Raw genomic sequence first — 13,488 nt, 5'->3', positions numbered from 1 at the left:
AAATTTTCATTAAAACCCGTGTTGCATGCTAAACGAGGAATTTGCGTATGCATATGTTATGTTAACATGCAGTTTTTTTTCGATCGCTGGACAAAGACAATAAATTCACACCTACTTATTAAGTAGTTTAAAAAAAATTAAAATTTAGACAATTTTGCTTATCTTCACTTTGCACTCTGTCAAAAATTCATCTATTAATTATTTGAAGAATCGATAAATCTCATGTACCCAAATACTATTTTAAACCATGATAAAGATAAAGATGTAAGTAATACAAGTCCATGCAACTTTAAATACGTCCATCATATCCAGCAGTGTTTAATTATCAACTCTAATATTACGACAAATGATAAAGTCGACAAACGTAATTAGAAATTCTATCCACGTGAGACAACACGGTTGGATCTTCATCCTCATGCATATTTAATAATATCCCAACAGCAAGTCCCGATTTGTTATTGAAACAATGCCTCATGAATATCAGGATTTTATACTTTTCTTGCCAATTTAGTGCAATTTTTACGCGTCAAAATAAATATTATAAATAGTAATAAAATTTGTTAAATGCTCATTAAATATTTTATTCGTGTTTTTCACCTAAGATTTCTTTCTTAATCAGTTAAACGAATCCATTCTATTAAATTATTTGATTCGATGCTGCAGTGAAAACTTTCATGCTTCTTGTACCTCCGCAATTTCTACGGCTGTTCCAACCGTTAATTTCACAAACTCTGCGATTTGTTTGAAACTCATTTTTTCCGCCGTGTCAATTTCCTTATGCATATTTGGATTCATGGGGTACTCTGACGGAGAAGCGGCGGGAAAGCCGTGGCGGGTGAATGAGGCGTGGTCCGAACAACCGTACCCACACTGATGGTTAATCCATGAGAATGCACAATACTTTTCGATCAAAAGGCGAAGGAGGGCGGTCAGCGTGGTGGATGTGTGATCTGTAAGGAGACCGATCTGGTTAGCGCCTGCGTGATAGCCAACGCCGTCATAGTTCACCATTGCCACAACCTGTGTAAATGGGACGATAAATAATTTAGTAAGTTTAGAGTGCAATAAAATTTATAAAACTATACTAATTTATGATATATGTATGTAAAACAAAATTGTGTTTTTAAAGCAACCAACTATCTAAATAAATTAACTTTTTTTTTGGAAAACTAGAAATTTTCACTAAAATTGTTATCATGAAATTGCTTAACATTTTGCTTATTAAGTAAGTAACTTACCTTGACCCCTTGAGTAAAATATGTTTGCGCAATTTCACCGGATCCTAGAAGTCCTACCTCTTCAGCGGCATACCTGATTAAGTTTTAGCCCAAAAACCTTTAAAAATCTGATGGCGTCACGAATTAAATTGAAATTTGTCGATAAATTACCACTGGAACTCGACTGTTCTCTTAGGAACGATCCTAGACTCGATTAACACTCGCAGGCAGGCAGCGCAACTAGCATACCATAAACTCCTCCCTGGATCCATTTATCTTTTTAGGGACACTCAAGAACGGATCCAAAATGTGAACATGTGCGATCGACTTGAAATTCAAAACTTAATAGTTTACTGACCTTAAAAATTTATGCAGACTATATTTTCATCGCCATGACCTTTTTTTCGACACCATATGACCTGACTGGGTAAAATTGGGTGATCGACTTGAAATTCAAAATTTAAGGGTTTTGTGACCTTAAAAATTTATTTCTATTTTATTTTCATCGCCATGACCTTTTTTCGACACCATATAACCTGATTGGCCAAAATTCATCATCAGTCGATCACCCAATTTTACCCAGTCAGGTCATATGGTGTCGAAAAAAAGGTCATGGCGATGAAAATATAGTCTGCATAAATTTTTAAGGTCAGTAAACTATTAAGTTTTGAATTTCAAGTCGATCGCACATGTTCACATTTTGGATCCGTTCTTGAGTGTCCCTAAAAAGATAAATGGATCCAGGGAGGAGTTTATGGTATGCTATTGCGGTGGATCGAAGTCAACCGGACAGAATTTCTACGCGCCAAAATCACGTGCCCATTTGATTAACATTGGAGGCGGGCCGAAATTCAAATCAAATCCATCCGGTTGACTTCGATGCACCGCAATAGTTGCGCTGCCTGCTCGCAGGGATTCGAATAGGGTTACGCTTCCGCTTCCGTTGTCATCTGACCCTGGCGCTCTACCATTCACAGGATTGGTTAAATTGAAGGAGTCCAAATGTGCTCCAAAGATGACGACCTCTTCCTTCAATTTGGGATCCGCACCTGAAAACCGTTTTCGACTCTAGTTTTAAAACGTATAGGGAATTATATTATTTTGATTATGTATTAAAAGTCCGTGGGGCAGTGAAGTTTGCACAATTTGACCATTAAAATATTGCAAAAAATTCGGATAATTAAATAATTACTAGTTATCTCGTACGTATTTCAGTGCCCTTTGACGTACTTACCCTCAATCCTTGCGATGATACTGCTCTGTAGCCATCTGTGAGTGAATTTTCCCACCGTCACATTTCCACCGTAGGCATCATCCGCTATCGCAAATCTTGACCATCTTCTCGACCCAATCAGCGGCATCGACGCCATTATGATTATTGTAGTATCGGTTGGGAAAGTGTTCGAAACGGTCGACAAAAAGCTGCATTCTTAAAATATAGATATTTTCGAACGCACTGTGAACAGTATCCGGGTACCTCAAGCTTCCTGGAATTGCTAAAAATAAAAATAATATAATACTTATTATCATCTTAACAAGTAATAACCTTGTACTTCACAAGCTCATACCCTTCGCTAAAGTTGTTGTGTTAACACCGTTCGGAAATTTGCTTTCGGTTACGTTAACAAATTTAATTCCGTTTTTGATTAAACCAAAAATCTCATCTTCCCCCAACCAAGATCCTGCGTCCGTCTCGCTAGTTTTAATCAGACGTTTCCCTTCCGTCAAGGATGGTCGGGCAACTACTACGCTCAGAGACGCGATAACGACGACAAATTTAATAACCCGCATAATTTTTAGAAATTTTTAGTTAAAATTTTTGTAAATTGAAAACTCCAACTCGATTGCTTTGTCTGTTGTGGCAATTTTGCCTCGCAGACTATCCCTTTTATTCACCCCTTGCCATTCGATGTCTTCGTGATATTGGACATCGTGACGAAAAATGATAAACATATTCGATTTGGGGAAATCCAAAATCCTTGGGAATTGAATCTATGTATTCAATTGTTAAGTCTGCACGTCATTGATGATAACACTGTAAATATGCACTTATCAGAATCTTTTTTTCAAATCGGGTAATACATAATTTGTCGATGTATATTTGTCAATTAATCTCGTCACGAATTAATTACATGTTGCACTCTACTTATCTGACTTGTCAATTTTCGTTAACTTGTAAATATATAAATACTCACATACCTAATTTGGTTTAATTAATGACCAGAAGTTGTCATTTATGTACATATGTACACACATATTTATGTATTTATATACATATATCTGTGCGCTTGTGGAACTCTGCTTGACGTCGTGGTCCGATAAATATTTACACATTGTAGTGCTCGGGAAGTTTATATGTGGCTTTCTCCCTATACCAAACACACAAATAAATAGTTTCTGTTTGGTTTTCCCCAGATATCGGCAGCCATTTCAAAGGTCAACGCCGACCACTTTTGTGGCAGAGGAGGCGTTAATTTTGGATCATTTTCCGGCGGATTCGGAGGGGCGGCGCGGCGCCCCAATGTTATAGAAATAGAAAATCTGATTTATCTTCGGCGCCGGCGGGTAAAATGCTACCGGCGTCAGGCGGCGCGACGGCGTACGACCGGCGGCGTTGACCTCTGATGCATTTGTGGCATACAATTTTTCAGTTGACCCATCATCTTTGTTAATAGTTCCTTTATTCGAAGTTATATTTTTACATACGATAACCTAGTATCGCAAAAAAACTGGATAGCTCCGCTTGAGGAGCTGTAGCGTATTACGGTCTTTTTGTATATATGTTGTATATACAGTCAATGGAAAAAGTATTGGCAACCCCCACGCTAGCTAAATAAAATTGGCTATAACCATGGAATGCATCATACAATTGGTATGGAAATTTGTACCCATTTAGCAAATATAATGTAGTTTTCGATTATAATCATGATTTATTAATTAAAATTAGATAAACACAGTTTTTAAATAATTTGTTGGAAAATTTGCAAAATTTACCCGCAAAAAGTATTGGCAACCCTTAACTTAAAAAATCATAAATCAAAGAAACGCCAATTTTATTATGACAAACTGCTTCTAGTATTACGTAGCACCTCCCCTCGACGCAATACAAGCAAAAATACGTCGGAGAATTGAGTCAACAAGTTTCGTTATAACGCTTTTCTATATGGCTGCCCACACTTAATCTGAATCCGGACAATCAGAATCACATCGGGAGACTGTGCAATCAACGAAAGAAGCTTAACCTTTTCGATCTCCAAAACCTTGCATCGTTAAATTGGCTACATGTTTGGGGTCACTGAATTTTCGGAATATAAAATTCCTTCATAGGTCAGATTTTTATCAAATAATTTCAAATTATCGTTTAGAATGATTATTTGGACCTCATTGGTCAGGATTCCATCGATAATGACCAGCTACCTACGCCACGACCTAGTCATTTAACCCCAAACCATAATCGCTCCTCTTCTGTGTTTAGCTGTCATAGGAACATATTCGTTTTTGTGAGCCTATTATGGCATCCGCCAGACTTGAACCATTCAATTGGCTCCGAATAAGCAAAATATGCTTATGTCAGACCAGCAGAACATTTTTCATTCATTGGAAGTCTATTCAGGGTGGTATTTAGTCCATTCCAATTTATTGAGTTGGTTCGTTTTGGGGACCCTCGCGTCAGTCGAGCTTCTGGACCCTGAAACCCCATGGCATGATTTTTGATTGATCACAATATTGCATGATATGTTGACCCCACAGTTGGTTCTCAAATTCAACATGGTTTTGGGAGCTGAAATCTTCCGATCTCGAGTGATAATTTGCTTGATGCATCAGTGGCTCGTGGGCGTAGATGACTTTTTCCTTTCGCACCATGGAAAAGTAGAAACTGAGATTGCCATTTTGTATTTCTTGGCTACGTTTTCAATAGTAAATATGGAAAAGTATGTTTTCTCTTTGAATTTTCGATAAGAAAGCTTTTTTGTGAAAGAGACATGATTATTTCTCCCGGCGCCAATACAGCTCGTTTGGTGTCGCCATTTTGGCTCCAGACAACACAACTGTAGACTTAAAATGTAGCTAACGTCATATTTGGTCACCTAATTAACTTACCGTAATGAAATGTGGTAGCTGATTAAGAAAGTTGTTTCGCGTAATTAATTTGGCCACATGTTGCCAATACTTTTTGCGGGTTAATTTTGCAAATTTTCCAACAAATTATTTAAAAACTGTGCTTATCTAGTTTTAATCAATAAAACATGACTATAATCGAAAACTACATTATATTTGCTAAAGGCCTACAAATTTTCATGCCAATTGTATAATGCATTCCAACGTTACAGCCAATTGTATTTAGCTGGCGTGGGGGTTGCCAATACTTTTTCCATTGACTGTATGTAGGTATGTATTTATAAACTTGAGGTGTCTTATATTGTATTTTGTATTTTCCGTTTCATGTATTCTCCCAACCTCTGAAATTCACACCCAAGTACTTCTTAATTTTACGTTAATACAAATTAAAATTCCGACAATTTTACTATTCTTCAATTTAAAACTTATTATTAATTAGGTACTTCACAAGTTACAAATCTCGTTTATACAAAATAATATTTTAAACTCTATTACGAAAATTTTTTTTCGTTGTCCGGTATTTGCCTCACTAAGAAAAAGGATAAAGTCGACAATCGTAATAAGAAATTCTACCACGTAGAGATGAGAGAACACTGAAATTGTAATTAAGTTGTTGAGTCTTTATCCTTACGCATTTAGTAATATTCATTAACCGCAAGTCCGTAATTATTCAGTATACTGAAAGAATGCATCATGATTATCCTTTTCCAGTCATTCATGTTAATGCAATTTCTATGCAATTTCTACTTCTTTCATTTTCGAAATTAATAAATGCTCATTAAAGAAATATTTTACTCGTATTTTTCACTTAAGATTTATTTTTTAATCAGTGTTTCATTTTATAAAATCGCTTATTTAATTCGACGCTGCACAACATTTAGACAAATTTATGTTTCTTGTACCTCCGCAATTTCTACGGCTGTTCCAACCGTTAATTTCACAAATTCTGCGAGTTGTTCGAAACTCATTTTTTCCGCCGTGTCAATTTCCTTATGCATATTTGGATTCATGGGGTACTCTGACGGAGAAGCGGCGGGAAAGCCATGGCGGGTGAATGAGGCGTGGTCCGAACAACCGTACCCACACTGATGGTTAATCCACGGAATTGTACAATACTTATCGATTACGAGACGGAGGAGGGCGGTCAACGTTGGGGACGTGTTGTCCGTAAGGAGACCGATCTGGGTCGCGCCTGCGCGGTATCCAACGACGTCATAATTCACCATTGCTACAACCTATGCATAGTAAAATTATTATTGCGGGGCACCTCATTTGGATAAATCTCAGTGCCAATTTCCATTGGTTAAGTCTCCCAATAATGCGCAAAAATTTGCAATTGACAATTGAGGTGATTAGCTGGATAATTTCTAGAGCATGCGGGACGATGAAATAATTCATTACGTTCAGAATTTAATGATTTCAGCTTGTTTTAAAAATCCAATCAACTGCACTTAATTTCAAAACCTAGAAATTTTTGTTAAAATGTGTATTAACCTTGACGCCTTGGATATAATATGCTTCCGCAATATCGCCGGATCCTCGTAGTCCTACCTCTTCAGCCGCATACCTGATTACATTACGCAAATGTTTTTAATAGCCCGAAAAATTTTAAAAATCTGAAGTCGCCAATAAATAATTGAAGTTTGTCGGTAAACTATATTTACCATTGAAACTCGATCGTTCTCTTAGGAATGATCCCAGACTCGATTAATACTCGCAGGGATTCAAATAGGGTGACACTTCCGCTTCCGTTGTCATCCGACCCTGGCGCGATACCATCAACCGGATCTGCTGAATTGATGGAGTCAAAATGCGCTCCAAAGATGACGACCTCTTCCTTCAATACGGGATCCGCACCTAAAAATCGTTTTCGAGTTTAATTTCCAAACATAATTTACATAAGAACTTCAATAATTCAAAGTCTGTGGGGCGAGAAGTCCTCCAGTTCACAAATAAAGAATTTTCATAAAATTACGCTAATTAAATATTTACTGGTTGTTTTGTATGCATTTCGCTGATTGAGAATATTTGAGAATACAATTTTCGTACATATGTACAAGCAGTTTTTAATGATTAATTAATAGGACTTATTTTATACCCCGACATACATATTAATTATGCGTTTCGACGAACTTACTTACCCTCAATCCTTGCGATAATACTACTCTGTGGCCAACTGTGAGTGAACTTTTCCACCGTTACTTTTCCGCCGTATGCACCATCTGTTATCGCAATCTTAACCATCCTTTCGACCCAGTCGGCCGCATCGACGCCATTCTGATTATTGAAGTATCGGTTGGGAAAGTTGTCGAAACGGTCGACAAAAGTTTGCATTCTCAAAATATCGATATTTTCGAAAGCATTGTGAACAACGTTTTGATACCTCAAGCTACTCGGAATTTCTGAAAATTAAAAAATCTTCGCCTTAATAAAATGATATCCTTGTACTTAAAAAGTTCATATATACTCCAGAATTTTTCCGGCTGGTCACCTCATTTGCCGATTTTTGACACATTAGCGACAGACATATGTAGAGTGGTCAAACCGAAAATGGGCATAGTTAGATTTATGCAAATGAGGTGACTCGCAACAATAATTAAGCTATACCTTGCCCTGAAATTGTTGTGTTAACGCCGTTCGGAAATTTGCTTTCAGTCACATCAACAAAATTAATTCCCTGTTTGATCAGACTAAAAATCTCATCCTTTGTCAGCCAGAATCCTGCGTCCGTCTCACTAGTTTTAATCAGACGTTTTCCGTCCTTCAAGGATGGTCGGGCAACTACTACGCTGAGAGACGCGATAACGACGACAAATTTAATAACCCGCATAATTCTTATTTTCTAGGAAACTTTGATATACATATGCAAATATATTTTTTAATTTAAAAAATGTAACTCGATTCCTTTATGAGCTGTGTCAATTTTTTATCGCAGACAATCCATTTTATCAACTCTTTGCCATCCGGTGTCTACGTGACATTGGACATCGTGACGAAATACGATACGCATATTGCTCGGCTTGTGAAAATACAAATTGAGAATTTATTCATTGTTAAGTCTGCACGTCACTCTGATGATAATAAATATTTAATGTATGAACTTATCTGAATGATAATGTTCAGATGGGGTAATAATTTGTCAATGGATATTTTTCCATTCATTATTTTTCCATCTCATCACGAATTAATTACCCTTTACACTCTGCTTATCTGACTTGTCAATTTCCGTTAACTGTTTTTAGGTGTTTACTTAATTGGGTTTAATTAATGACTAAAAGTTGTCATGTACATATTTACATACGCATGTGGTACTCTGTTTGACGTCGTAGTCTGAATCGGACCGTCTGATATATATTTATGTACGTGCGCATGTAAATTTTCGTACATTTACATAAATACTAAGATTTCTAAATAAATAAATAGATACATACGTACACAATAAATCGCAACTATTTTTTCCATCAATTTTATTTTTAAGTTACATATTTTTTACTACAAATTTTCAGATTTGGACATATCCCCATTCTCCGCTGGAAGTTGCCACGAGAGTGAAAATCCACCCCCAACCCGGACATAATTGGAGGAGAACACGTACAACACATTTTCGCCAAAGACAAACTCCCCATCAATTCCTTCAAGGTCACAGTACCTGCAATATTACAACAGTTTTGCAGAAATCACCATTACATAACTCGTATGAAAATTACATTATTCAGTGCAAGGTTTAATTTAATCACGAAAAATCTCGTATCACTAATTAAAAAATCACAGGTCGACGTCGACGCAAAATTGCCTACTTAAACCGGATACGTATTTCATTAAAATTATACGAGATGTATGTACATAACATGTATTTAAAAATCAGAGGTTGACGCCGCCGACAGCATTTTACGCACAAAAAAATCTGGTATCCTATTCCTTCAACATTGGAGCGCCGACACTGCCGAAAAATCACAAAAATTGGCCGCCGTCGCCGCAAAATTTGTCGGCTTCGACCTCTGATATAAATACGTGGCCTATTTATTTACCTCACCCTAGCTCTCCACCCTTGAAAATAGTTAAAGTCGTACGCCCACACCCAATCGTAACAATTATCCATCCCGTACGATTGCCACTTGTATCTCACAAAACGATCTCGAACGAACTTAAAGTCTGGCGTGGCGACGACAAAGACGGACAGCTCGTCGTCATTGTACATCTCACATGGCAAGTTGTCAGGATGTGTCACATTCCCCCCACCATTAATTTCCCAATCTGCGGAAGAAATATAATCCCGGGAAAGATCCGAAACGTCGGCTGAATCTCCCATTCCGATCCAATCTAACATAAAACCCTTTCCATTTCCGTTTGCACTAGTGGAAGCGAACATTACGACGGCAACGTTTCCGAACATCGTAACGTTTGTAGTTCCGGGTTTCCTGAAATAAAATAAAATACTGTTTCCCAAAAAAATGTAAATGACCCCTCAAGACATACAACATACATAAATGCTTTGAGCTTCGAAAATTTGAGATCCTAAATAAGACGTTGTGACGACGCTAATTATTGCAATTTTTCGCAATTAAATAAGCTTTTGATTATGACAAATACAGAAATCTCTTACAAAATATACGTTCGAAAATATGGTGGCGTATGTTTCCAAAACGTCGCTATATGAACGACCCCCTCCGTTCCGAGGGAATGGTTGGATAAGTTAAACGCAATCTCTCTCTTGCCGTGAGCTCGAACGATCCATAAACATCTTTCGTATGTGTCAAAAAATTCCTCGCTTTTGTACGAAATTGTCCCCTCAGATCCAGTCAGAGTTTCACCACATTGCGTCCCTGACAATTTATACAGTAAAAAAATTCAAGTTCTGGTATGCTAATCGATTCCATGAGAAAATCGGTCAAAAATTGGCATTTTTAATGGGTACTCCATACCAAAATTATTCGCAATGTCTCCTTCATCCCAACGGGTCGTAGACGACGTCAGCCAGTCCGTTGATCCAGTTGGAGTACAGGGATCTTCCGTCGTAGGCTCATCAGTAAATTCCGAGGTGGGTTCGTTCGTGGAGCTTTGTAGATTTTCAAAATCTGCAAACTCACCTTGCGAATCCGGAAGGCATGCAGAAATCACAAAAAAGGACAAAATTGCAATCAGCTGCATTTTACTTTAGCGTCAGGAAAATATTGGCTTATAATGTATGCACACGTGCCAAGTCGGCTTATAAATATATTGTTTGTTTCGTTATCGCCATCGCCTGATAAGCTAGGTTATCTGACTCAACGTTATTCCTACAAGTATGTTGTAGCTTCATTAACAGATCAAGTTATGACTTGTTCAGAGCACAAGAATTACAAATTGGTGTACAAGTCCACCAGTATCAATTTGTCTCTATATCTACATACATTCGTTTGGGAAATCCATTGACGTGTACCGATAACAAAATCCTTAATAAACTCAATTAAGGAACTCTGTCGATTGTCGTACGATGCCAAGTTTGACATAATGTATGTACTCATTTCTTTAGTTTCCGTCTGCTTTTTTTAGCCCTAGTGACAACTTATGTATCCGTCGTGTCGTTTTATTTGTGTATTTATATGGCGAATCTCTGAACCTACATATTTTGATTAACTAAAGAAATCTATGAATAAAATTTTAATTTTGTTTAAGAATCTGTAGTTCGAAAGAGGTTAAAGGATGAATTTACATATTACTACATTTTCTATGATCACGGGTTTTCATTAATAGAAAATGCATTATCTTACATATTAGTTTAGACGACTGACTATAACTTGCTGATTTTTCAATTGAAATTTTGCAGCATGAATGTATGTATGTACATATGTAAATACAGAGCATGGGCCATCCTTACGTAGAAATTTTCAAACGCTCGCGCGAAAAAACTGGTACAACTTAAACAAACCCGGCCTACACTGTTTGGTAGACAAACCAATTAGATAAGTCTCTGATTTTTTTCTACTCGAAGTTCTTAAAAATGGCCCCTCCATGACTATTTTAAGTAGAGGTACACTCAAAAAGTTTTCCAGTCAGAATTTCATCGGAAATGTGATGAAAAAGGCTGAATGCACGTGGGAATGAAATTTCTTCGGCGTCAATTTATAGAATAATAAATATAGGAGGTGTTGGAAGACGAGCCATTAATCAGGGACTGCCTCCTCACACTATAAACGGCCCCCTAGTAAATCGGTCGAAAAAGCTAAAAACCAAGCTCAACCGTTTGATCGACCAGGAAATGCCAATGAGCATACGCAGTATGGCGAAACTACTAAAATCGAATCCTGCTAGTATTCCTAAGGTCATTAGAAGAGATTGGGACAAAATCAAACGGACGAAGACAAAACTGCAGGCGTTGAACCAGCGTCACATCGCTAATTGTCACTTTTTTGCAAAAAAAGCTGTATGAGAACCACCTTGCTGGAGGTAGTGACGAATCTGTGATCACAATCGACGAAGCTTAGTCCAGGGTAGATGACCGTAACGGGAGAAGGTCAATTTGTTGTGCGTCGCGGAGAAAATACACAAATTAGCTACGACTTTAAATAGGCTTTGGAAACGTTTTAAGGACGAGTGGCTAAAAATAAGCCATTAAAAGTGTCAGCAAGTGTTTTCATCAACGAAAAAGCGCTGTGGACTTGTAGCCAAGAACAAGGGGCATCACATGGAGCAAGTTAATTGTCCGAAAAAAAGTCATATGTAGGTTAGAAAAATTGATGAAAATTTCTACGTAAGGATGGCCCATGCTCTGTACAATATCCTGCATAAAAATCGCAGGTTTCATTTGTATACCAAGCACGGTCTCCATAGTGGCATCAATCGAAACATGAGACAAAGATTATTTGTTGCCGTTTAAATGCAGTAAACAAAAGCCAATGACGCAAATGCATATAAAACCGAACATTCGGATTTCTTCCCGTAAAAGAAAGCCACGTAGGTTTTCCTCGTCTCACACACCTTCCTTTAATTACGAATCATTAGTCACCTTCGCACTCGTGACCACACACATACATAAACCAGGGGACACAATTTTTATCATTGAACTTTGAATTTGAAACTAAATTTCCTTCTCAGAAATTTTAATTGTTTCATAACACAAATTCCTATCAGTTTGAAGTCCAATCATTCCAATAAATTGCATAATTTTATTCCAAAAATGACGCAAAAAGTCGAAATTGATATTAAAAATACCAAATCTAACCTAGCTCCTAAAAATCCCAAATCTGACCCAGCTCCAAAAACTTCGAAATCTGACCCAGCCCCGAAAAATTCAAAATCTGACCCAACTCCAAAAAATTTGAAATCTGATCCAGCTCCTAAAAACCCCAAATCCGACCAAGCCTCTAAGAATCCCAAACCTGGACCACCTGCTAAAAATCCTAAATCCGATCCATCTTCTCAAACACCCGAACCTGTCAACGAGTGCATAGCGACTGCTGGCATATGCATCTCTGCTTGCATGGAATGCGTGAGAAAATTATTTAACTTTCTTAATTAATTTATACTAAATAGGTACCTAATTTGTCAACACATTTATTAAGTTCATGGTCACCGCCGCTTGCAGCATGTTTCTGATGATACTGTACTTTTTTGGGATCCTTATGCTCTGCTTCTTAGCCTCGAAAGGGTACGATGTCCAGGATTACTTGGATCCATGGAATATGTTTTGTAATAAGAAAATTTTTGAAATATGTATTACATTTTAATCTAAATTTGGATTTAAACTAAAAGTCATGAGTTTTTCCTAATTTTTAGGCAAGGTTGGCCTATTCGTGGTCAAAGCAATCGCGGTCCTTCTCATTCTGGCAATTTGTATCGAAATGGCGTCGTCCTTGTACCAGAATAGTGCACTGATTGTAAGGCGGATGAATTACCAAAATATTTTATCGATTTCATATAATTTTGCATAATTTATTGATTAATTGGATGAAATAACCAAACTCTGATGAATTAATATTAATTTAGTTTGTGAATTAATATGTATCTCCACAGGGAAAAATGTTTTGCGACGTGACCACCAAATCGTGGCGATTGGTGAGGTCCACAAAGTGGGGGTGGCCCAATAAGTCTCTTCCCACTTGCAAGCTCGTGAAGGAGAAGGCACCAATTGACGTTGGTAAGAAAGGTGTGCAAGAGATTAAGTTTGATGACA

General features: G+C 37.3%; 4 protein-coding genes and 1 long non-coding RNA gene across 5 annotated transcripts; 1 reads left to right on the top strand and 4 right to left on the bottom strand.

The window, feature by feature from the left end:
• Positions 1 to 556: 556 nt before the first annotated feature.
• LOC110850756 (leucine aminopeptidase 1) lies at positions 557 to 1,529 on the bottom strand. Its single transcript, XM_035846335.1, has 3 exons — positions 1,389 to 1,529; positions 1,239 to 1,311; positions 557 to 1,020 (listed from the first exon to the last, which is right to left on the bottom strand). The coding sequence occupies exons 1-3, from the start codon at positions 1,487 to 1,489 to the stop codon at positions 673 to 675; spliced, it is 522 nt and encodes a 173-aa protein (XP_035702228.1). The 5' UTR covers positions 1,490 to 1,529; the 3' UTR covers positions 557 to 672.
• A 388-nt stretch (positions 1,530 to 1,917) lies between these two features.
• On the bottom strand, positions 1,918 to 3,061 carry LOC118433937 (probable leucine aminopeptidase 1). The gene is made up of 3 exons (XM_035846458.1): positions 2,786 to 3,061; positions 2,452 to 2,713; positions 1,918 to 2,266 (listed from the first exon to the last, which is right to left on the bottom strand). Exons 2-3 carry the CDS (start codon positions 2,585 to 2,587, stop codon positions 2,016 to 2,018), a joined length of 387 nt encoding a protein of 128 aa, XP_035702351.1. The 5' UTR covers positions 2,588 to 2,713; positions 2,786 to 3,061; the 3' UTR covers positions 1,918 to 2,015.
• Positions 3,062 to 6,125: 3,064 nt separating this feature from the next.
• Positions 6,126 to 8,309, bottom strand: LOC110863304 (probable leucine aminopeptidase 1). The gene is made up of 5 exons (XM_022112579.2): positions 7,944 to 8,309; positions 7,478 to 7,738; positions 7,001 to 7,193; positions 6,831 to 6,903; positions 6,126 to 6,571 (listed from the first exon to the last, which is right to left on the bottom strand). Exons 1-5 carry the CDS (start codon positions 8,164 to 8,166, stop codon positions 6,224 to 6,226), a joined length of 1,098 nt encoding a protein of 365 aa, XP_021968271.1. The 5' UTR covers positions 8,167 to 8,309; the 3' UTR covers positions 6,126 to 6,223.
• A 198-nt stretch (positions 8,310 to 8,507) lies between these two features.
• On the top strand, positions 8,508 to 9,754 carry LOC110863390. The gene is made up of 3 exons (XR_002549260.2): positions 8,508 to 8,695; positions 8,843 to 9,030; positions 9,108 to 9,754. It is a non-coding gene; the product is annotated as an uncharacterized LOC110863390 (long non-coding RNA).
• Positions 8,787 to 10,920, bottom strand: LOC110863389. Its single transcript, XM_022112689.2, has 4 exons — positions 10,259 to 10,920; positions 9,940 to 10,159; positions 9,365 to 9,754; positions 8,787 to 8,985 (listed from the first exon to the last, which is right to left on the bottom strand). Exons 1-4 carry the CDS (start codon positions 10,482 to 10,484, stop codon positions 8,829 to 8,831), a joined length of 993 nt encoding a protein of 330 aa, XP_021968381.1. The 5' UTR covers positions 10,485 to 10,920; the 3' UTR covers positions 8,787 to 8,828.
• Between the last annotated feature and the right edge of the window lie 2,568 nt (positions 10,921 to 13,488).

The sequence above is a fragment of the Folsomia candida genome, unplaced genomic scaffold, assembly GCF_002217175.1.
Source record: "Folsomia candida strain VU population unplaced genomic scaffold, ASM221717v1 Fcan01_Sc001, whole genome shotgun sequence".
Classification (NCBI taxonomy): Eukaryota; Metazoa; Arthropoda; class Collembola; order Entomobryomorpha; family Isotomidae; genus Folsomia; species Folsomia candida.
Note: the sequence above shows the minus strand (reverse complement) of the source record. Positions and strands in the feature narration are given on the sequence as shown.